A 25,919-nucleotide genomic window follows, 5' to 3' on the forward strand; every position below is an offset into this window, starting at 1 on the left:
TGAGAGGTGCAGTGCCTGCTGTGAGATGTTGTGTGGGGAGGACGGTAGAGATCGAGGCTCTGAAAGCCAGCGCCTTTTCTCACTGAGTTGCTCCTTCCGCCGTTAAAGTAAACATTAGGAAAAGAAGTCCCTGCGCCCAAGAGCTTACAGTCTAAGGCACTTGACAGTGTCGGTATGATTGCAACTTCCCCGCTGATGGTTTGGAAGCCTTACATAATCTAGAGCTGTATATTTATATGGTACACTGCCGAGCCCACTGCCAGATAAAACAGCATCACAAATGATGTGAAATCGTTTATTTCATCTCTTTGATGGAGACGGTAAACCTGAGGATTGCACAATGCTGCTCTCCACTCATCTGGCATATCCGGATAAAGGATATTTCTGATGCAGTAAATCTTGTGTGTGTGTGTCCCCCCCCCCAAAATGTTTTCGCTTGGAAGTCAGACCCTTCCGTGTTTCTCTAGGCCTGTAGGTTAAGTTGTTTGGAGAAATAACAAGTGAAATGCTCTAAAGAATTCACACCTGCAGCTCCGATACACAGCCCTCCCAGCGGGTGGGGAACCGTTTGTGCCACTGAAACAAAACAGCTCCCCCCCCCCCCCCCATATCAGAGGAGGGGCCTGGGTGTGACTGCAGAAATAAAGCTGTCACGGAGCATGGGAGAAGGGGGACAAAAGGAAGCCGGGCTGCTGGGCACGGCCATAAAAACACATCTAAACATTTGTTTTCTTAGGGCAGATAGACTCGCACACACATTATCTGTAAAGTTACTAACAGCAACATAGACGCCATCAGAAGAGAGAATTATTACAAGACGCTTCCCTACAAATTCAAGTTACATGGTAGTTACAGTTACATAGTAGATGAGGTTGAAAAAAGTCATATGTCCATCAAGTTCAGCATATCCTAAATGTAATAATAATAATAATTTTATTTCATAAAGTGCTTTTCTCCCAATGGGACTCAGTATTTCGGTTACAGTATCGCGCGGTACGCAGCTCTGTACATAGGATTTTTTTTTACAGACAGTCCCTGCCCCGTGGAGCTTACAATCTATGTTTTTGGTGCCTGAGGCACAGGGAGATAAAGTGACTTGCCCAAGGTCACAAGGAGCCGAGGTTCCCCTGCTTCAACCTCCATGTCACTGCTCACAGAATCAGTGTCTTTACTCACAGAGCTGCTCCTTCTGTCCAAATTTAGAGTTGTAATAGCAAGTTTTACCATTATACTCCAGGCAAATAGGAAATACGTTATACTTATATGTAGGGTGACATTGATCAGCACGACTTAACTTCAATTTAACTATAGAAAGGAAAGGTAGACAGGGATATACCAAATAAGTAAACACGGGAAGGATTTTGATCCAGGGAGTAATCTGATTTGCCAATTCTTGGAGCCAGGAAGGAATTTATTTTCCCCCTTATGAGATATCATTAGATAATGTCACTGGGGTTTTGTGTTTGGCTTCCTCTGGATCAATATACTGTAAGTACGGATATAGGATAAAGTATCTGTCGTCTAAATTTTGCATAAGTGGATCTTGATGGGTGTATATCTTTTTTCAACCTCATCCACTATGTAATAATGTGTATGCATGTTGTGTGAGATACGTTTTTATGCATCAACACGTACATATTTGTGGGAATAATTGGTACTTCTAGGAATACACAGTAGCACGAGTCCAAAAAAGTACTGTCTGTTTGTTTTTTTTAAATAAAGTTAAAGTATTCTTTTGGGCCCAATCCTTGGTAGGTCATACTCACGGCCACCGTCACACCTATGGCAGAAAGGATTGCATGACAATACAACTTGGGAGGAGGCGCGCGGGTGAAGAAAGGAGAAGAGTGTAATAAGTAGGAGGCTGTTGAGGAATTGGAAATGTTTCTGAGTAAAGAAACGCAGCGTAAGCGCATAACAGAGCCTATTTACAACGGTATTAAAATAATCTGGAATAGGATGTACCGACCCTATTGCACCATTACCAAAAGTATCTAATTTACCAAGTATCATATGAATTATATGTAACCTGTGATTGTAACTACCTCACTGGAACGCTGTGTCTAAATGAAATCCCCCGAATAAAAAAAGAATTTATATAAAAAAAAATAATAATAATAATCTCACCGGTTCCTCTTCATCCGTAGCTCTTCCTATTAAACAAACCCTTAAAAGATACAGACAAACATACCCAAAGATTCATCACTCACATAAACCACAGCCACAAGATGTGTTACTGGTTTCAGTCACTGAGATAGAAGACAGAATATAGCACACATTCTCCATGGAGAAGCGTAAAGTTTCATCAACGACTCCTGTTCCAAAATTCTGCAAACCTGGGACCCATAGATCTGCTATGTGAATGAACCAGGACAACATCTGCCCCCCTGCTGTCGCTGTACGTTCTAGCTACTTACCACTTAGATTGCAAGCTCTTTGCGGTAGAGACTCCTCTTCCTACTGTTACTTTTATGTGTGAAGCGCTTATTCCCATGATGTTATAGTATTATGTCCCGTGTATTACTGCTGTGACGCGCTACGTACATGGGATTGTTCGATATAAAGATATACATACATGCAATGACATCCTAATTCATGCATGCTTTGCCTTCCCCCCCCCCCCCTTTTTTTATCTCTTCTGTACCCTACCCCCAATGAGAAATCTTTAATAAAGATGAAGGAATAATAATTAAAAAAAAAAAAATCTAAATCGCCGATCTCTTATGCGTTGCGCTGCCATGTGGCCTGACTTGTACTACAAAATGTTAGCTGATTAATTGCCCTATATCAAAGCAACATTTGATCATAGAAAAGCTTAGAGGTTTTTTTTGCCACTCGGGAAACACATATACAGAAGCAGTCCTCTTCAAAATACGGGGCATCATTTATATGAAATAATATTTGACACATTTCTGGAAAAAGTTAATATAACAAGTTCTGACATAACTTTGTGAGTTAAAACGATCTTTCGTTGGCACATCACATAGCCATTTATAACTCACCAAATATTTAAAAAACAAAAAACTTAAAATAAAGCTATTTATAGCTGTATGAAGAGCCACAGCATTAGGGGTAAGTACGAGGTATTTAATGAAGCATCCAATATTTCGTCTCACATAAATAATCCAAATAATACTTGATTTATAATGTAACAACCAACCCAAACGGACACAAATACAGCTCAACCCCCTTATAACGCTGTGCTTGGGGTCCAAAGAATCACATCGCGCTATAAGCGGATCGCGTTAGAAATAATGTACAATTGTATGCATTGTACAATAAAGTATTTAAGACACCAATAATCGTGTTGTAAAGTATTCATAAATACGAAAATTGGGAGCCACGCTGGCATCGCGTTATAAGCGGATCCGCGTTGTAACGGATCACGTAATAACGGGGGTTGAGCTGTACTTTGATCGGTGTATATTGGACAGAAGGTACAGTATAAATGGAGGTGTATATACACTTAAATATTGCTGCAATTACCCAACGTGAAGCTGAATTTGTATTTGTACAAGGCTAGCATTATCCGCTCTCTCTTCTGCGCTAGGTCTCTGGACACCCATTGCAGCAGAACTGTCTACACACTGCAGTGTTTTGGGATTATTTGTAGAGTAATGGCAGACAAATGGAGAAGGAAAATTGGCCCCCCGAGTCCTTCCCCACTAGAAAACCTATTTCCGTTTTGTATAGAAGACAAACCTTAACCCTCCCCTGATGTAGGCCAGGCATGTGCACTAGTTGGAGGAAGAAATAGACAAAAATACCTTTAAAACACCGAATAAAACATTACTCCTGTAAATATTTTGTTTTAAAAAAAAAAATGTACATTATCTACGACATATGTGATAGAGCCGGAAGAGATTAAATATACAAGTTTCATTTCCCGGTACCACACTGCAGCATACTGTATGTTGGCGCTTTACAAATAAATGATAATAAAACCCGAGGCAGAGGGGAGATAAAGAGATTGCACAGTTATTAAAACAAGACTTGGTTAACAAAAACAGTCATGTGATATATTTTTCGAGGAGCACATGATAAATCGAGACTGGTTTATGTAAACCAGTTTAATCCTGTGGAGTTACGATTCTATCCAAGCGGACATGAAAATGTGATTGTGCAGAGGCGGGGTCCAGACCGGAGAAACCACTTCTCCGGGAAGGCAGCTTCAGACACGTATCGTATCTTCATTTACCGATTTCACATGTACTCGTACACACCCCATGGGTTTGGGGATTAACCCATGACCACACATCTGCAGTGCCGTAAGATAGCGACCATATACGTTTTCGTTCACATGACAAAAAAAAAAAAAAGAGTGGGATGAAGAACTGCTTCATTTAAAACAGTTTCCTCTGCTGACTTTGATGCCAGGAAGCAGGGAAATTACAAAAAAAAAAAAAAGTGAATAACAGGAGAAAAGGGAGTTAAGCAAATATTTTTGCTAAACGGGAGCAGATGATAGAGGACGCCTCTCAGTAATATTTAATCTCCTAGGAAGTCAGAGATAAAAATTAACAAGTGCTTTACGAAGCTGTGTGAATTCTTTCAAACGTCCACACATTTGATGGGTGCAGAATATACATTGCCGAGGATAAATTATAGTTATCCTATCTACATCTATATATCAGATAAAAAGATCACTTGTGAGCATATTCACATGTCTTAAGACAGGTCTGCAACCCCGCCTTTCACCATTATCACCTAGCATACTGTGCTTCCACTGCAGCAAGGGATTCTGGGAAATGACATGCAAATGAGCACACCGTGTCACCTATTGCCTAAAATCCATTTTTACATGGAACCATTATAAGCCTTTTTCACCACCATAACTTAAAATGTGATTGTGTGCTCATTTGCATGTCACTTCCCAGAATCCCTTGCTGCAGTGGAAGTGCTGTGTGCTGGGTGATAATGGTGAAGGGCGGGGTTGCAGACCTGCCTAAGGCATGCAAATGAGCACACAGTAATATTTCCATTTGCTTCGGATAAGCGATTCCCGCGTCGGATAAGGCATTTGACGGAAAGCGGCCCGTCGGATACCCAGGACCACATGTACAGTAAAGGGCTGAATATGGGCGATGGTCCATGCTAAGGTGAGCTAAGTGACAGAAAAGTAGGAGGGGGGAGATTATGTTTTTTTACTCAGATAAGAAGGAGAATGTTAAGTGCCAGGAAATAATTATGAATAAGCCGGAATGAACTTACTGGAGCAGGAGAGCTGAAAAACCAGGACTGGAACAGCTACACTTCCCACACAACAAATGAGGCATTAGCCTTACAATAATCCAAGGATTCATTATACACAAAATTAATTATGGTGAGTAAAAAAAGTGACAAAAACCTTCCACCATACAGCAAATAAAAATCCCCACCCTGCCTTCCCCATTATCTCTTGGCATACAATGCTTCCCCTGCAGCCAGGGATTCTGGGTAATGACATGCCAATGAGCACACAGTGTCAGCTTTTACTACTTGTCCATTTTAACATGGACCGGTCCCCCTGAAACATGGACTAATTAAAAACGTTACGGCTGGCGGCCCAGCACACATGTGTTAAGGATGGGTGGCCCCAAAGTCTCACAAGGTCAGTAAGTGGGCCAGTCAGTGCAAGGTAGGAAGACCCGAGCATGTGAGGGAGAGACAGCAGTGCTGGAGTCCCCGGGAGAGAAGCAGTAACAGGATGTTGATATATTACATCACTATATTTCATTTCCAACTCTTCAACTGCCTTACATCCATGTCAGTGATATTAACAAGCTCATTTTTGCATAGTTTAAAAAAAAAATGCATAAACACAGTTATACAGAAAATAAAACGATTGGGATGTTCACGATTAGTTGAGTGCAGGGAATGCAGAGTGGCTCCTCGGGTGGCTGCAATGACACCTCCCTTATTTACTTCTGTTTTTGTGAAGATGCTCACAAATAACCCTATTGAAACAGTACTCCCAGCACCTTGTCCCGATGTGGTTTACACCCCGAAAAGTTAGCACGGTAAATAAAAAAAAAAAAAAAAGCAAATTTCTTTTTTTTAAACAAGACTGGCGAGACGCAGTTTTTTCACTTGTGTTCCCTAAGCCTCGCACACACCAGGGACCAGCTAAACCTGCGGCAACACAAACTCTAAAGCTGAGATTATAGTGCTCGCAACTGCGCAGACGTGTGCGCGCGCACGGCGAGAACATCATACCTCTTCCCTATGAGGCCGTCCATAGTGTGCGCGACCGCGCTAGCGATGCAGAACGCTCGCGCGGCAGATTTTTGAAAAGACAGATTTTTTTTTTTGTCTTTTTTTGCGCTGCAGCCGCGTCACGTCAGCGGTCCAGCCAATGAGGGTGAATCAGCCTTGTGACGCGTCCGCACCGCCGTCGCCTCAGACGCCATGCGCTCCGACGTGGCCCTACTACAATCTCAGCCCAAGGCTAATGTGGTCGCTTCTATAAAGCTACCTCCAATTTAACCCCATGGTTGCCAGTGGGGACAGCAACTTGGCTAGAAAACAGCATACCAAAGGGGAATGCACCTATATCTACTCAACCTATAACCAAGCAGGTTGACCAGGCTGTGTTTCATCTCTTTATAGAAGTGTTGTGTCTTCTATTCACACAAGTAGAGGCAGAAATCTGCAGACGACTAGAACGTGTATTTAAAAGCAGAAGGCAGGGAAAGCCCAGAAGTGCCATTTGCTGTTAAGTGTCTGCTTGCAGCCAGTAGCCCCTCCCATGGATTATATATAGAGATCCCTAAAGAGCCACCAGAGCATAAAGTAACTCCCACTTTCTTGCAGAAGGGGAGAAGCTACAGGAACAGCTGTGAAGACATCAGCAGAGTTAAATGCAGAAGCGCAGGCTCTGAGATCCATCAGGCCTCTTTCTGATCTGTAGCACTGAGGAACTGCAATCATTGGAGACGGTAATTAGAGATATTACATCTCGAAAGTAGATACCGCCGCAGAAAATTAATAACATAGTTGCAACCGCCTAGCTGATTAACAGCAGAGACGCCACTTGGATTGTCACAAGAGATGGCTTTCGCCATGTTACGACCCATGACGGCACATGTGATTTATCCGGACGTCAGCATGTTATCGGAGGATGAGGAGAATCACAGTGGGAGCGACGCTTCGGACCAATCGTTCGGCTGCTACGAAAGTTCGGCGAAGAGGCGGAAGGTGCCCAGGAAAGCCGGGCAGGTGGTGGTGGTGAAGCAGAGACAAGCAGCCAATGCCAGGGAGAGAGACCGTACCCAAAGCGTCAACACGGCGTTCACTGCCCTGCGCACTCTTATACCCACGGAACCGGTGGACAGGAAGCTCTCCAAGATAGAAACACTGCGCTTGGCATCCAGCTACATCTCCCACCTGGCCAACGTCCTGCTGCTGGGGGAAGGGTGTGAGGATGGGCAGCCCTGTTTCAGTACAGTATACCGACCAAAAGAAGAAACAGATGGCAAGCTGCCACGCAGCATCTGCACCTTCTGCCTTAGCAACCAGAGGAAGGGGGTAAGTCTTCCGTTCTTGCATTAGCTGTAAATGGCGTGCCAGGGTAACACGTGCTGCCTACCATCTATCTTATCTCTTTTAGGGCGTATATGATAACATCGGGATTATGTGTTCAAGAGTCTGACATTAGAAGTGGTTTCCAACTTTTTTTTGCTTAAGGAACCATAAGTGAAATTCTGTGGAACCCCCAATCCTCTCTAATAGCGCATCTGAGATCAGATGCATTGTAAGGAACCCCAACCCTCTCTAATAGCATATGAATACCACTGTGGATAATACTGGACACATGATTAAAAAAAGCTTGGCCCCCTGCAGACGCACTTACCAGAATTCCCTCCTACTGTCACTGTACGTTCTCCCTACCTACCAATTAGACTGTAAGCTCCTCGGAGCAGGGACTTCTCTTCCTTAATGTTACTTCTATGTCTGAAGCACTTATTCTCATGACCTGTTATTTATATTTGTTATTTATATGATTACCATGTGTATTACTACTGTGAAGCGCCATGTACATTAAATGGTGCTATATAAATAAAGACATACAATAGCGCATCTGAGATCAGATGCATTGTAAATTGTTCTGTATTTGGTACAATTTTCTAATGACCTGAAAATTGCAGGGAGCCCCAGTTGAAGAACACTGCATTAGATGGTAGCAAAGTAATTAAACTGTAAGCATATGTGTTACAGATGTGTTGTCTCAGTAGCTCTGCAGACGTTGTTTGCTTAAACTTTTGAAGTGTTCACTTATTTACCCCGGTACAGTATGAACAAAAGGAACTGTTCATTGTACGTCCAAACTCAGCAATCCTGCTACTTCCAACCAGACAACGTTTTATTTCTCTCCCCCAAAATCAAAATGATTAACAAAGCTGTGATCTCACACGTGTAATGACACTGAAATAACACATGGGAAATTTGATTGAACAAAAATATTTAAGCGTTTTCATTTTCTGTTATCTGCATTGCTCGTCACATAAAAACCTACCACGTATGAAAGGATAAAATGCTTGCACAGGTGAAATGGTAACATTGCATGATATATTGATCGTAAGCTTTATTGGCGGCTTAAATTTCTACATCATGTAGGGCCTTTACACAGAAGCTAGAATCAATAGATCGTTCACTACATTTGATCACGAACGTTTATGAGCACAAGTCAAGTCTCACAATTTCATCATTTTAACATCACTCCTAATTTATAGCTTTACAAAATCCAATCTTTCTAAAGTTTATTATCTTCCGCCCCCACCTTGTATCTTCTTGTGCCTGTGTGCTGCATACACCTGCACCCAATTCCTTAAGAGTCCTTTTCTCTTCCCACAAGTCATTCCTAAAAAACAAAAACCTTCCTCATCTTCCTGTAGTACAGTGAGGATCTCCTCGTCGTCACTTTATCTCAAATCCTGTAATGATTAACTCTTTCCCTGTTAGAGGGGTCTCTGTGGCAGTGAAAGGGTTATCGTGATATTTACTGGTACCCTCTGACAAGCTGCCTGTGCTATGCAAGCTTTAATGAGAAAGTCTGTAAGATTAAAATGAACAGAAATAACTTACACCCATAATCTGTGTATCATCACACATGAAAAGAATGTGTGTGTGTATGTGTGTGTGTGTGTGTGTGTGTGTGTGTGTGTGTGTGTGTGTGTGTGTGTGTGTGTGTGTATAATATATATATATATGTGTGTGTGTATATCTGTATGTGTATCTGTATGTGTATGTGTAAGAAAATAGAGCATACGTTCCCAGCAATGAACATGGCAAGGAGACAGCACTAAAAGATATATTTGATATATGACACACAGAACCTGTGTGTCATATATCAAATATATTTAATTTGATTACTTACTGAGTGCTGTATCTTTCTTGCCATCTTTATTGCTGGTAATGCATGAGATATATAGATATATAGATATATATATATAATGCCCACATTGTGTACCAGAATTGTACTGTAAATATTATATATATATATATATATATATATATATATATCTTATACTATATTAGTGAAAGCACTGTATGTTTGCCTGCCTGCCTGCATGCATGCATGCCTGCCTGCTGGATGTCCGGTGTCCCTAGCGGCAATCTCATTGGTCCCTTGGCCCGCCCGCCCCCGCACACCTCTCATTGGCCTCACACACTCACACCACCCCCTTGGCCCGCCCCCCACACATCTCATTGGCCTGAGGCGGACACACACACACACACACACACACACACACACACACACACACACACACACACACACACACACACACACACACACACACACACACACACACACACACCTCTCTCCCCTCTCCAAATCACCTTTTCCCCCTCCCCAGCGGCATCACCTCTTCCCCCTCCCCAGCGGCATCACCTCTTCCCCCTCCCCAGCGGCATCACCTCTTCCCCCTCCCCAGCGGCATCACCTCTTCCCCCTCCCCAGCGGCATCACCTCTTCCCCCTCCCCAGCGGCATCACCTCTTCCCCCTCCCCAGCGGCATCACCTCTCCCCGCTCCAAATCACCTCTCCCCGCTCCAAATCACCTCTCCCCGCTCCAAATCACCTCTCCCCCCTCCCCGCTCCAAATCACCTCGCTTCCCGCAGCTGCCACGCGGCGCGTAAGATGGCGGACCCCCTTCCTCCCTCGCGGCGCCGAGTCAGACGGTGGCGGCGCCCGGAAGTACAGGTAGGTGTCGCTCCCCACCTCCGGCGCCAAACGAAACTAAAGAAAGGGCGCATCAACTGAGGTGTGTGTGTGTGTGTGTGTGTGTGTGTGTGTGTGTGTGTGTGTGTGTGTGTGTGTGTGTGTGTGTGTGTGTGTGTGTCACTGTCCACTGCCCCCCCCTCCTATCCACTGCCCCCCCCTCCTATCCACTGCCCCCCCCTCCTGTCCACTGCCCCCCCCTCCTGTCCACTGCGTCCCCCCTCCTGTCCCCCCTCCTGTCCACTGCCCCCCCCTCCTGTCCACTGCCCCCCCTCCTGTCCACTGCCCCCCCCTCCTGTCCACTGCCCCCCCCTCCTGTCCACTGCCCCCCCCTCCTGTCCACTGCCCCCCCCTCCTGTCCACTGCCCCCCCTCCTGTCCACTGCCCCCCCCTCCTGTCCACTGCGTCCCCCCTCCTGTCCACTGCGTCCCCCCTCCTGTCCCCCCTCCTGTCCACTGCCCCCCCCTCCTGTCCACTGCCCCCCCCCCTCCTGTCCACTGCCCCCTCCCTCCTGTCCACTGCCCCCCCCCTCCTGTCCACTGCCCCCCCCTCCTGTCCACTGCCCCCCCCCTCCTGTCCACTGCCCCCCCCCTCCTGTCCACTGCCCCCCCCCCTCCTGTCCACTGCCCCCCCCCCTCCTGTCCACTGCCCCCCCCTCCTGTCCACTGCCCCCCCCCTCCTGTCCACTGCCCCCCCCTCCTGTCCACTGCCCCCCCCCTCCTGTCCACTGCCCCCCCCTCCTGTCCACTGCCCCCCCCTCCTGTCCACTGCCCCCCCCCTCCTGTCCACTGCCCCCCCCCCTCCTGTCCACTGCCCCCCCCCTCCTGTCCACTGCCCCCCCCTCCTGTCCACTGCCCCCCCCTCCTGTCCACTGCCCCCCCCTCCTGTCCACTGCCCCCCCCTCCTGTCCACTGCCCCCCCCTCCTGTCCACTGCCCCCCCCCTCCCTTTGACGCCCCCCCCCCCTCCCTTTGACGCCCCCCCCCCTCCCTTTGACGCCCCCCCCCTCCCTTTGACGCCACCCCCCCTCCCTTTGACGCCCCCCCCCCTCCCTTTGACGCCCCCCCCCCTCCCTTTGACGCCCCCCCCCTCCCTTTGACGCCCCCCCCTGCCTTTGACGCCCCGCGCGCACACACTGACTGACTGCCGCACGCACGCACACACTGACTGACGCGCACACAAAGCCTGACTGACGCACGCACACACTGACTGAGGCACACACTGACTGTGTGTGCGTCAGTCAGTCTGTGTGTGTTTGTGTTTCTGCCTCAGACTCACTGACGCGCGAGCAAACACACAGTGACTGACGCACACACGCTACATGAAGCTGTAAAGGAGGGAGGGAGGGGGGGGACTGGATTGATGTGAATGGGGGACAAACAGAGAGAGGGGGGAGGAGAGAGAGGAACGGGAACATTACATCCCGGGCAACGCCGGGTCTCTCAGCTAGTATATATATATATATATATATATATATGTGATATTTATAGTACAATTCTGGTACACAGTGTGGGCTTTTTGGTAAATGCAGTTAAAACTTTTCATTTTACAGAAAAAGCCCCAAAAATTATAGTATTAAACATGTTTAAGTAGTCATTTCAAATTTGATGAAAGTAATTTCAGATTTCATTCAATCTTGTTACTAAAGGCGTCTTCCCTTTCTCCTTTACAGAATGCCTTTTTTTAAATAATACAGTTAAGGAATAAAGGGAATTAGATAAGAAACGGTGCAATGTGAACATGTGTTATGTATGTATGTCTTTATTTATATAGCGCCATTAATATACGCAGCGCTTCACAGTAGTAATACATGTGAAAATCATATAAATAACAAATACTACAAATAACAGGTCATGGGAATAAGTGCTTCAGACATAAATGTAGCATTTCGGAAGAGGAGTCCCTGCTCCGAAGAGCTTACAATCTAATTGGTAGGTAGGAGGAACGTACAGAGACAGGAGGGAATTCTGGTAAGTGCGTCTGCAGGGGGCCAAGCTTTATGTATCAGGTGTATAGTATTAGCCACGGTGCTACTCATATGGGTCTTTAAGCAAGTGTGTCTTAAGGTGGGTCTTAAATGTGCTACAGAGGTTTTATTTATAATTCAATGTCAGGGCAGATTTTCCAGTTTTTTTTAAATGCAATGCCTAGAATATTAGACCTGCCTTTACTAAAAAATTGTTAACGTAAAGTATCTGCAAACATATGAAGCTATTTGCATCAATTTCTGAGCCCCGGTAAATTATACACACAAAAAAAAGGTATCTTAAAGCAGCAACTACAGTCTCCCTCTTTATTTCTTCCTTATTTTAATATGTAAAGCATGTGACAATGTATAATTCTAAATTCTTACCTACACTGGCAATCGTTTGGTGGTCACGTTATAAATCTGTAAAAATCCTGATTGTGTGTCTATCTAAATGGCCGCTTTTAGTTCCAGTCATTCATTCAGTCGGTGTCACTCAGTAGCTACAATGTACTGTATCTTAATACTGAAGGTAACATTGACTATTGTTACAGTTTATAGCCCAAACTGCTGGAAATATTGGCAACAAATTATCACAAACAGGAAAGTGTTGCAAAGATCTTGCACTGCTGTGGAGGTGGGATAAAACCTGCTAGAGACGTCAAAGCATGCAAAACATTAAAACTCATTAAAAATAGCACTAAAAGTTAAATTTAAATCATTTAAAAAAAACAGTCACTATTATCTAATACTACAGAACAGATTTATAAGGAAAACCATAAGATTTCACATTTAGCTGCTTTAATGATCTAAGAAAAATATGTACCGTCAGGGAAAAATATTACCATGAGTCTTAGGCTGAGTCCCATGTGCCGCTGACCGCGCTGACCGCGCGGTGCTTGGTGAGGTTGCTTCTGCCAATTTAAATTTTTATGTCCCCGCTCACACGGAGCGCTCGTGCACAGGCACGGATGCTCACCCACACTTGACGCTTGCGTAAACAAAGAAAATTGACGTTGAACCGCGCTCAGCTTGGCCACCCACCCCCCCCCCCGCGCGCACTTGCAAAATAACGCAGACACCCGTTGCTCATGTTTGGAGAGTTGGTGACGTCACCGCTCTCCAAGCATGAGCGCGGTCAGCGGCACAGGGGACTCAGCCTTGTAGCGCGAGATTATACAGTGTGAAGCGACAATGTTCCAGTTGTGGTTGACTGGTGCTCAAAAAGGTAAAAATATTTTGGAATATTGAAAACAACAAGGAATGATCAGTAGGGGGTGCTTATACTGCAATGGGATTGCTGAAATCCCTGGAAATCACATGTATAAAATATGGGATAATAAAGCAGCTGCACTCACAAAATGATAAAAATATCATGCACGTTTATCACTCAAAATTATCTGTCCATGGTTTTGACCCTCTCTGTAGAGGAAGACCCCTTGGCCATGCTTATAGTGCCGGCGACGTCGCCTGAAAACAAATGCATTGTCGCAGGTGCAAGCGCTTATAGTAAGCGTGACGGCGACAAAACGACGGGGCGACACGATTTTTGGTAGCCGTAAATATTTGATTTTTCAGGGGCTGTCGCCTCATGTGACAGCCCCTGAACCAATCAGTAGCCTGGTCGCCCACGCCGCCGCCGCAAAGCGAAATACAACTTTCGCTCGCGGCGACGGGTGACGTCACTCGTCGCCATCGCCGGGCACTATAAGCGCGGGCCTTAGAGTGAAGGTCAAAACATTGGAATAGAAATGGGAGTGATATTTTGGGGTGCTGCTGCTTTATGCCATATCCTATGCATTCCAGATGTGGGGAACCAAACGGTACCCAAGCTGTTATTGGATGAGCTTCCTTGGTTACATTCCTCTTTCCTTTGCAGAGCGCGCGGAGGGAGCACGGGGGCAACTGCCTGAAGGTCAGAGGACTGAACACAATGCGCATTCCACAACGGTGATCAGTGAAGGGCCTGGGAGGATGCCACATGGATTGGAAGAGATGACAGGACGCAAAGTCTTCATGTTCTACGCAAGCGGAAAGGAGGATAAGAGGCCCAGCCAGCGGTGAGATGTAATATTTCTAAAGACACCACAAAATCATGGCAAACTTAGAACTGGATGATACCGGGGGGCCCCAAAGAGACCCAAAGGATTTGGCTTCTCAATGGAGCGTAAAGCCCCTGGCTCGCAATGGGAAGAAAGACAACACACACCCTTATTTTTGTGTTAACCACTGTCTGTATCTCTCCCTTTGTGGAGCTGGACTTCATATGGGACACAAAAGCTCTGGGTCCGCTGACCCTTGGATCAAGACTCCTTGAAGTAAATATTTGTACAAAAGTTCAGCAAATTTATAGATTTTAATTAAAAAAAAATAAGATTATTGCAAAAAGTTGCCAATTTTTTTTTTTTTAACCATTTTCAATTCAGCAGATTTAAAAATAAAACTGGTTGTCTTTCTGATTAACATGTACAATCCATAAATTATACCGAAGTGCACGTGGCTAGCAGCCACACAAAGGACTAACAGTGTGTCCATATTACACATTATACATTGGAGGGAGAATTCCAAATCTAAATAGACATGTTTGGTATAACCAGTGTATTTCCAATTCATATCGAGTTATGTGCATTCACATCCGTTTTCAAATGCATTGCTTATTCCTAAAACCTGGGACTGGTCTTCCTTTATAATTCAGCCCCTTTATGTGTCTATGTTTCGATACAATTCACAAATGACATCACATATGACATCACATATGACATCACAAATAACATCACATATGACATGTTCCCATCACACAACACTCAAGCTACCACTTAAGACACTATTTTCAGTGGAGTGAGTGAGTGAGTGTGTGTGTGTGTGTGTTCAAAAGGAGGACGGCAGGTAGGGAGGCGAATGCAACAGGGAAATGACTTTCCATCAGGCCCGATAGCGCGGCAAAAGTATATGGGGGCGGGCATTTTCCCACCCCCAAATTTTGCCGCCTTAGGCCCGGGACTAACAGGACATCGGCCGCTGTGTGAGACAGGTTTAGTTTTGAAACTACAGTATACTGTAAACTATACAGTACGCACACAAATGGAAAGCAGCACGCGCTGTACAAATGAATGAACTAGTGAGTTATTCAGAGGAGGACGCATCGGTCCCACACTGAGACCTTTCTCAAGACAACCAGCAAGTGAACCCGGGCGTGCAAATGTTTTGTTGAACACTATATATATATATATATATATATATATATATATATATATATATATATATATATATATATATATATATATATATATATATATATATATATATATATATATATATATATATATATATATATATATATATATATACACACACACACACACACACACACACACACACACACACACACACACACACACACACACACACACACACACACACACACAGGAAATACCCATGTTAGTCCAGTTGCAATAGTGCAGAATAAATGAGTTTTTCAGTATTAGGTGATACCTTTTTTATTTGGACTAACAATTTATGTCATAGGACAAGCTTTCGCGAGTTCTCCTCTCTTCCTCAGGTCAGCAATACTGATTAACAAAGGAATCTGTGGCTAAAACAGAGGTTTGGGAGAGCAGGAAGAAAAGAAAAAAAAAACAGAGATGTACTGTAGATAAGGTATCTACAGGACATACCTTATCTACAGTACATACCTTATCTACAGTACATCTCTGCTGTTTTTTGGTCTCCCAAACCTCTGTTTTAGCCACAGATGCTGACCTGAGGAAGAGGAGAACTCGCGAAAGCTTGTCCTATGACATAAATTGTTAGTCCAAATAAAAAAGGTATCACTTAATACTGAAGAACTTATTTATTCTGCGCGCGCACACACACACACACACACACACATTACTATCGCAACTGGACAAACACAGCTATTTCAGTTATATATACTGTATATACACACACACACACACATACATATACATATACATAAAGTAGATTTTACCAGATTGGAGTCCGGAAAAAACGAGACAGCACAGTCCAGTAGTTCCAATGAAGCTGTATTCAGAGTAAACGTGCACGTCCCTGAGGAAGGTCACGCTTGTGTGATCGAAACGTTGGAGGTGGTGCCATGTTACTCTGAATACAGCTTCATTGGAACTACTGGACTGTGTGCTGTCTCGTTTTTTCCGGACTCCAATCTGGTAAAATCTACTTTTTACATGTGCATATGGGACAAGCATCAGCATTTTTCATTTGTTTACAGTGTGCCAACTGAGTGTGATTTTTTATATATATATATATATATATATATATATATATATATATATATATATATATATATATATATATATATATATATATATATATATATATATATATATATCACTATATGTAGAGGTATCAGTACCATGTTAGCCGAGCTTCAATAATCAAAAAATAAATAGATGATACCGTTCTGTGGCTAACGAAATGCTTTTATTTGTGCGAGCTTTCGAGATACACTGATCTCTTCTTCCGGCGGTGTTACAATGAATGAAGCAAGCAAAAGCTATACTATAAACAGTGTCTATTGGAATGTTATCTGGGCTGGTCCAATATATATATAAGAAATAATGAAAAACACATAAGCAGCGTCAACTATAACCCATCTCCATTCCGAAACATTTGAAAACCTCTAAATTATTCCAAAATAATATAAAAAAGACAAACGGGAGGGGAAAAAAATCAGAAAAATATATATATCCTAACGTACACAGTCTAAATCAAAACCATATCATAACTGGTACATTAGTAGGTGCACATAGATATCATAAAACAATTGCAAAATAAGATAAATCAACGTTCAAGATAACATGTCAGTGAAAGCTCATATTATTTGATTTCTGCTATGCGCACATTTTTCTAGGGCTAGATCTGTCACTAATATATCCTTTGGCATATTGAAACAGATTATCTAACACAGGGGGGGCGCAAACATTTTTCCCTGCGCCCCCCTGCCGGTGGTCCCCTCACTCCCGCACCACCCCTAGCCCCCACTTACCTGCGCCATGACGTCACGTTGCCATAGCAACGTGACATCACATGACCTCACGTTGCCATGGCGACGCAGAAAGGAAGCCGCCGGAGCCAAGGTAAGTAAAGGTTTACAGAGGCCCTGCAGCTCCCCCGGCACTTAATTTAAATGCCTTCGGGAAGCGCGTGGGGCCTCTGGTCTGCACATATGGATACATATAGATAAATATAACATGTGCATATAGTATTAATATGGGGTTCAGAGTGTTCTGCAATGGATTCTATACCTATTACCCGATACTACAGCATGTGTACTGGTAGTCAACAATAGCAAGTTTTTATTCACTCTGCTTGTGTGTTTGATGATAAATTTAAATAATTGCATTAACAAATATAACAAAAGATGAAAAAGTTATGTTGAGTAAAAAATAATTTTAAAAAAACCCACCGTACAGTGTTCAGTAAATAAAAACAGCACTTGTGGTGCATTTGCTTGTCCCAGACAGGTTTGTAACCCTGTCTTTTCCCATTATCGCTTAGCAAACAAAGCTTCCACTGCAGCGGGGATTCTGGGTAATGACATGCGAATGAGCAGTGTGTCACTCTTTAGTTAGTTCTTAGGCTGCGTCCCCGTTAGCGCTGAGCGGGCGGCGCTTGCGGCGGTTACTTACATATATAGCTATATGTAAGTCCCCGCTCACGCTGTGCGCTCGGCGCTTAAGTAAACAAAAAACTATACTTACCCGCGCACTCAACTACCCGCAATGCCCCCCCACCCCGTACATGCAGGACACCCGGCGCTCATGCTTTGAGCGTTCTCCAAGCATGAGCGCGCTCAGCGCCAGTGGAGACTCAGCCTTATCCACTTTGACTTGGAACCCTATAACCTTATGCCAAGGTCTGTGAGTAGGTTACTGGCTCTGCACTTCTGTAACCCAGCCTGTGCTGAAACGCTGTGTACTGCGGCCGGCATAAACTTATAGGGGTCCGTGTTAAAACGGATAAGAAATAAAGTGTGACAGTGTGCTGATTTGCATGTCATTTCCCAGAATCCCTGGCTGCAGTGGAAGCACTGTATGCTAAGAGATAATAGGGAATAGCAGGGTTACAGACCTGTCTGAGACATGCAAATGTTACCAAAAGTGGTACTTCTATTTGCTGTACCTGAATAGATATAAATAGATACCATGTCCTGGACTTAGACACATTTATAATTATGCATCCCAATCAGCCACAAAACACACACACTAAGTAGATGTATTCTGCTTTTACTTTTCACACATTTTTTTCTTATGTGAATTTATTAATTTTTTATGTATACACATCATTGTATTATTTGTTTAGCCATATAAACAAATAATCTTATGAGATGGGATATCGTTGACCTGTTACTTTTAATTTCTCGTCAAAATGTTTTCTTATTATTATAGCAAACACTTTGATACGTTTTGGTTTGCACACATGTGGGTTGGTCTCTAGTGGTGCAACTTGTAGCGACATGTTTGCCGCCTTTTTGGTCCTTAGTTGCACGCACAGGGGTATTTAGTTTGAGGTTTTTCACTTGGCATGTTTATCTTATGAAAGGTCCCAGTGTGGGACCGAAACGTCATATTATTATATTATATATATATATATATATATATATATAATCCAATGCACAGCCGGCACACCATTTGCAAGTAAATAAGTTTTGGGACAGCACGCAGGTAAGTAACTCATCAAGGGACAGCACGCAGGTAAGTAACTCATCAAGGGACAGCACGCAAGTAAGTAACTCATCAAGGGACAGCACGCAGGTAAGTAACTCATCAAGGGACAGCACGCAGGTAAGTAACTCATCAAGGGACAGCACGCAGGTAAGTAACTCATCAAGGGACAGCACGCAGGTAAGTAACTCATCAAGGGACAGCACGCAAGTAAGTAACTCATCAAGGGACAGCACGCAGGTAAGTAAATCATGAATTTTCTATATTTGATAGAAGACAAAAAACGACGTTTCGGTCATGAAAATTCATGATTTACTTACCTGCGTGCTGTCCCTTATCGTATCGTATTGTATCTTATCTATCTATCTATATATACACACACACTCACACACACATATATAATTACCAGGTAGAGGTCCAGTGAAGGAGAGACAGCACACACATGTTGCGGTGCCCTGTATGTCTAATACACTTCTTGAACTTTAAACATCTGTGTGCTGTCTCTCCTTTACTGGACCTCCACCAGGCACACGCACACACGCACGCACACACGCACACTGTGTATCTACTATATATTTCTGAAAGTGTCCTATGTGTCCGGGTCTGTATGTGTCTCCCTGTGTCCCTCCCCGTGTCCCTAGCGGCAATCTCATTGGACCTTGGGCCAGGCCAATGAGATTGCTCCCTTGGGCCGCCCGCCCCCGCACACCTCTCATTGGCCTGAGGCGGAGTGAAGGGGACACACACACACACACACACACACACACACCACTATACACACACACACACACACACCACTATACACACACACACACACACACACACACATATCTATACTATTATATACACATGGGAATGCGCAGCCCTAACCCGATATACTGTGTATATAGATATATATATATACACACACACACTGTCACACACACACTGTCACACACACACACACACTGTCACACACACACACACACACACTGTCACACACACACACACACACGGGGGGGTGTTACATACATTAGCGGGGCTCACAGTGTTAGCAGCACATCTCCCGCTCTCTTCCCCACCGGTCCCAGAGGCTCCGCCTCTCCCTGTTTCCCGCGCTTTCACCCCCCCCCCCCCTCCACGTGTGAGCTGCCGGACGGGTGAGTGAGCGGCCTTCACCTCCCCTCACCCCCCTTCACCCACCCCTCACCCCTCCTTCACCTCCCCTCCACCCCTCCTCCAACCCCCCTTCACCCCCCCTCCAACCCCCCTCCCCTCCAGTGTCAGCGGATCCACTGTCAGTGTCTCCCCGATACACACCCCCCCCCCCCGGCGCCGCTACAGTCAGCGGGGAAGCGGAGCGAGCGAGCTCCCGGGACACAGCGGGGGAGCGGCCACAACACGCTGCCTCCCGCCTCAGATCCACGTGGGAGCTGCCGGACGGATGAGTGAGCGGCCTTCACCTCCCCTCACCCACCCCTCACTACACTTCCCCTCCCTTCCAGATCCCCTCCACCTCCCCCCCCTCCACACCCCTCCACCCCCCCTCCACCCCCCTTCACCACCCCCTCCTCTCCACCCCCTCCCCTCCACCCCCCCCCCTTCACCTCCCCTCCACCCCCCCCTTCACCTCCCCTCCAACCCCCCTTCACCTCCCCTCCAACCCCCCTTCACCTCCCCTCCACCCCTGCTTCACCTCCCCTCCACCCCCGCTTCACCTCCCCTCCACCCCCGCTTCACCACCCCTCCAACCTCCCCTCCACCCCCGCTTCACCTCCCCTCCACCCCCGCTTCACCTCCCCTCCACCCCCGCTTCACCTCCCCTCCACCCCCGCTTCACCTCCCCTCCACCCCCCCTTCACCTCCCCTCCACCCCCCCCTTCACCTCCCCTCCACCCCCCCCTTCATCTCCCCTCCAGCCCCCGTTTACCCCCCCTTCACATCCCCTCCAACCCCCCTTCACCTCCCCTCCAACCCCCCTTCACCTCCCCTCCACCCCCGCTTCACCTCCCCCCCACCCCCGCTTCACCTCCCCTCCAACCCCCCTTCACCTCCCCTCCACCCCCCCTTCACCTCCGCTCCACCCCCGCTTCACCTCCCCCCCACCCCCGCTTCACCTCCCCTCCACCCCCCCTTCACCTCCCCTCCAACCCCCCTTCACCTCCCCTCCACCCCCGCTTCACCTCCCCCCCCACCCCCGCTTCACCTCCCCCCCCACCCCCGCTTCACCTCCCCCCCCACCCCCGCTTCACCTCCCCCCCCACCCCCGCTTCACCTCCCCCCCCACCCCCGCTTCACCTCCCCTCCACCCCCGCTTCACCTCCCCTCCACCTTCACCTCCCCTCCACCCCCACCTTCCCCTCCCCTCCAATATACATTGTACTGTGGTGTGTTTACAATAAACCATTTTTATACAACATCGTATTACATTTTATTCCATCTTTCTTTTCAACATTATTATCCAACCTTTCCAACAAATACTCATCTATTGTTCCACGATTTATAAATAATACTACCTATTACGCATTTATATCCCGGGCAACGCCGGGTCTCTCAGCTAGTGCTGTATATATATCTTGTTCAGTCTAACTTAACAGGCAGCCCGGTACGGTATATAAGGGATTTGTTCAGCCTTTAACCTAACCAGCACAGTCTGAGTCTTGATAATGTTGGAGGCAATCATTGCTGGCTAAATAAGGGAAAGGGAGGAGGTTATAGAGCCGGATAAATAAGGGAAAGGGAGGAGGTTATAGAGCCGGCTAAATAAGGGAAAGGGAGGAGGTTATAGAGCCGGATAAATAAGGGAAAGGGAGAAGCTTATAGAGCCGTATAAAAAAAGGGAGAGGGAGGTTATAGGGACAGGTAAATACGGAGGGAGGTAATAGGGACAGGTAAATAAGGAGGAGGAGTTTATAGGGACAGGTAAATAAGGAAGGGGGAGGTTATAGGGACAGGTAAATAAGGAGGAGGAGGTTATAGGGACAGGTAAATAAGGAAGGGGGAGGTTATAGGGACAGGTAAATAAGGAGGAGGAGGTTATAGGGACAGGTAAATAAGGAGGAGGAGTTTACAGGGACAGGTAAATAAGGGGGAGGAGGTTATAGGGACAGGTAAATAAGGAAGGGGGAGGAGGTTATAGGGACAGGTAAATAAGGGGGAGGGAGGTTATAGGGACAGGTAAATAAGGAAGGGGGAGGTTATAGGGACAGGTAAATAAGGAAGGGGGAGGTTATAGGGACAGGTAAATAAGGAAGGGGGAGGTTATAGGGACAGGTAAATAAGGAAGGGGGAAGTTATAGGGACAGGTAAATAAGGAAGGGGGAGGTTATAGGGACAGGTAAATAAGGAAGGGGGAGGTTATAGGGACAGGTAAATAAGGAAGGGGGAGGTTATAGGGACATGTAAATAAGGGGCAGGTTATAGGGGCAGGTAAATAAGGGGGAAGGAGGTTATAGGGACAGGTAAATAAGGAAGGGGGAGGAGGTTATAGGGTCTGCTGCCGGGTAACCAGACAGGAAAAATCCTGGTGATTGGCTGCTAGTCAACTAATTGCCCAGAGTTAGATCCTCTGATGGACAGTTATGTCCAACACACTTATTGGTAATGTTAGAATAATGCCGACATTCAATGTTAATGATCTCTCCCCTACCTAGAGTAATTGAAAACAATATGTAATGGACCAGTCCAACCAAGGACGAAAGTAAACTAAAGGCAAATTAAATAGGGTAAATGTAACCGAAACCTTTTCTAAAAATAGGACAAGTATATGCACTTAAATTTGTACCATCTTTAACATTTTCATGGTGAACAAAGGGTTGACGGTTTTACTATGTTTCACGATAGACCTTATGACTAAAAGACATTGTTTTGTTCCTTTGTATGGTAATTATGGTGCCGTCGTTAGTCAAACAGATAAACAGGACAAGATCATCCGCTTGAATCCAGTGAACACAACAAGAAGTGATTCATTTTTCCCAACATAGAAATGAGTAAGACAGTTACTTTGAGGGGAATTACATCTATCTAAACTGTATGCAATGAGATGGTATATCACAACTCTCCAATGAGCGAGTCTACCCCCCCCCCCCAAATGACTGTCCCCCATTGAGAGACCGCCAACTCCATCGAGAGACAACCCCCATTGAGAGATTCCCATTTAGAGAGACTGCCCCCCCCCCCATTGAGAGACTCTCCCCCCATTGAGAGACTGCCCCCCCATTGAGAGAGACTGCCCCCCCCCCCATTGACTGCCCCCCCCCCATTGACTGCCCCCCCCATTGACTGCCCCCCCCCCCCCCCCCCATTGACTGCCCCCCCCCCCCCCCCCATTGACTGCCCCGTCCCCATTGAGACTGCCTTTCAATTAACTAGACTTCCCCCAATGGGTGAGACTGCCCTCAAATAAGTAGGACTGCTTACAAACGAGACAGTCCCCAAAGACTGAGACTACCTTCCAATGAATGAGACTGCCCCTCCTCCAGTGAATGACTGTCCCTAAGTGAATGAGGCTGGCTGGCTCCCCCTCCCGGTGAGTGAGACCGTTGCCGCGTAAGTGAGTGTGCCCCCCAATGAGTGAGACTGTCACCCGGGACGATTCATGGGCCCGTGTTGCTTTTTGTACCGTGAATACCAGCAGACCAAAGCCGTCCGTCAGCAGCCTGATCCCGGGACTTTACGGTGTAAGTGGTTCGGATCGGCAACATCGGTCCTCATCCCTCCCGCTCAAAACGTCACACGTCAGGGAGCCACGCGGCGTGCGCCAACAACCAACCGACAAGGCGATCAGCAAAAGTGACCAATCAGAGAGAAGTCCGCTATATTACACGGACCAATCAGAGCCCTCCGTTCCTTCCCGCCTTTTTTATCCCCCCCGGGGACGGGTTAAGGTAGGAACCCCCGAGCCAATTAGAAATGTTGCTTTAAGCACTGAACCAATCAGCGAACGGCGCTATGCACAGAACACGTCCTCATACATCATGTTAGAGAATCCTAATCCATCTACTGCTGAAGGGCCCGGATGTAACGCCAGCACTGGGGTGTATACACAGAAGCCATACTAATGACCCCAAACATTGAGGGGACAGTAGAGCTAATACAGAGAATTAACAGTTATAAAATAAAGATGGACGTTCCGTTTAAATGCCAATAAAAACATTGCACAGGAGCGCGTGTTTGTCTGCACCTCAGTAAATACGTCTCCCGAGTCGCTCAGAGAATGTTCCTAGGTGGTAACGTGATCAGATGGTGCGGTCTGGGTTGTCACACGGACGTCACCTCCGGGCACCGAGATCACTCAGCCAAACAAAATGGCATATTAGTGGGAAATGACTGAGCCACTGATTGAGCCAACTGTGCTGAAGCAGGGATATCCTTAAAACCTGACCTGTTGGTGGCCCTTGAGGAATGAAGTTGGCCACTCCTGCTATAGATTATAAACTCTCAGGAGCAGGGCCCTCATTGCTTTGTGTATCTGTGTGTACTTGTCTGTCCTTACTTGTACGTCACTCAGGTTTATGTCATTGATGCCACCACTCTGGGTTTGACCCGAAGACTACGGGTTTTGGCCACGTGTCTCCGGGCAACGGGTTTACCTGAAAAAATCTCTGGGCAGCGGCGGCGGCAGCAGATGCGTCGACCTCGGCATCTCCCCGTGCAGGGTCCCTGTCAACATGGCTCTGCACCGCGTTGCCATGACAACGGGCTGCTACGCGACCTCACGGCATCACGCTGCATCCGGTTGCCATGACAACGGGACGCAGCGCGGCGTCCCGTTGCCATGACCACGGGGCGACAGGCGCCGCCTCAGCGCCATAAGGCATCCTGTTGTCATGGCAATTGACACAGCGCCTGCGGTCACATGACGTCCCGTTGTCATAGCAACGCAGCGCCATTTGACATCGCGGAGCCATGCTAACTGGGACCTTGCAGGGGGGGATGCCGCCGCCGCCACTGAAGATAAGAGAAATAAAATAAATATATTTATAAAATGTCATTGTGAAAAGTCTCCGTATTCGCCTTCAATAGAAGGTAGCAACCCTGCCAGCCCTGCTGGGTGTGTGGGGGCATTACAAAGAGAGGATAGGCATAACGGCACAGTAAAACCTTCCATGGGTCTGAGGCCCGAATTAGGGAGTGATAAAATATGACAAAATGGTAGATGACAGCGACTCGGTGCGTCCGGCGGGTGGGGGGGATGTCTGCGCCCTAAATAATATGAAGGGTTTGCAGGTTTTGGTGCCGGTAACACAGCCTCAGGGTGACTCACAGCTCCGATCATGAGTCAGACATTCACAAGAACAAGGATGCGCGGTCTCAGCAGGCGAATTCCTCTCCCTATAGCAGCATAACGCATTCACTTCCTGGGTAAGCCATTATTAGCGTTGTTTATTTGTAAAGCGCCGTCATATTCCGTAACGCGGTGCAATGAAGGTGGAATGGCGGAATGGCGTGCAAGTAAGGGCAGACGAGCGCAAACAGACACAGAATGTAATGAGGGCTCTGATCCGGGGAGCTTACACTCTAGAGCGGGGGTGGACATCTCTAGTCGTCAAGGGGCCACCAACTGGTCAGGTTTAAGGTTATCCCTGCTTCAGCATAGGTGGCTCAGTCGTTGGAGGAGTTATAGGGGGCGGTTATATGGGGCAATAGGAGGAGTTATAGGGTGCGGTTATATGGGGCAATAGGAGGAGTTATAGACGGGTTATATGGGGTAATAGGATGAGTTATAGGGAGCGGTTATATGGGGTAATAGGAGGAGTTATAGACAGGGGTTATATGGGGCAATAGAAGGAGTTATAAGGAGCGGTTATATGGGGTAATAGGAAGGATTATAGGTGCCGGTTATATGGAGCAATTGGAGGAGTTATAGGGAGGGGTTATATGGGGTAATAGGAGGAGTTATAGGGAGGGGTTATATGGGGCAATAGGAGGAGTTATAGGTAGCAGTAATATGAGGTAATAGGAGGAGTTATAGGGAGCAGTTATATGAGGTAATAGGAGGAGTTATAGGGAGCGGTTATATGGGGTAATAGGAGGAGTTATAGGGAGCAGTTATATGAGGTAATAGGAG

General features: G+C 46.4%; 2 protein-coding genes across 3 annotated transcripts in view; one reads left to right on the plus strand and one right to left on the minus strand.

Annotated features, from left to right (window-relative positions):
* The window catches only part of FAM110A (family with sequence similarity 110 member A), a 190,522-nt gene extending 166,945 nt beyond the window's left edge, over positions 1-23,577 (minus strand). Inside the window, exon 1 of one of the 2 annotated variants that reach the window (XR_012788181.1) lies at positions 23,472-23,577. The gene's annotated coding sequence lies outside the window, so the exon portion shown is untranslated. The remainder of the gene's footprint in view (positions 1-23,471) is intronic. The other variant, XM_075571716.1, reaches the window with a different exon arrangement.
* TCF15 (transcription factor 15) lies at positions 6,769-14,575 on the plus strand. Its single transcript, XM_075571720.1, has 2 exons — positions 6,769-7,506; positions 14,047-14,575. Exons 1-2 carry the CDS (start codon positions 7,030-7,032, stop codon positions 14,119-14,121), a joined length of 552 nt encoding a protein of 183 aa, XP_075427835.1. The 5' UTR covers positions 6,769-7,029; the 3' UTR covers positions 14,122-14,575.
* Positions 23,578-25,919: the final 2,342 nt, after the last annotated feature.

This window comes from Ascaphus truei, chromosome 15, assembly GCF_040206685.1.
Source record: "Ascaphus truei isolate aAscTru1 chromosome 15, aAscTru1.hap1, whole genome shotgun sequence".
In the NCBI taxonomy this organism is placed as follows: Eukaryota; Metazoa; Chordata; class Amphibia; order Anura; family Ascaphidae; genus Ascaphus; species Ascaphus truei.

Coding starts and splice junctions, on each gene's coding strand:
- TCF15 (XM_075571720.1), top strand. CDS start 7,030: ATGGCTTTCGCCATGTTACGACCCATGACGGCACATGTGATTTATCCG. Junction 7,507..14,046: donor TTAGCAACCAGAGGAAGGGG/GTAAGTCTTCCG, acceptor TTTCCTTTGCAG/AGCGCGCGGAGGGAGCACGG.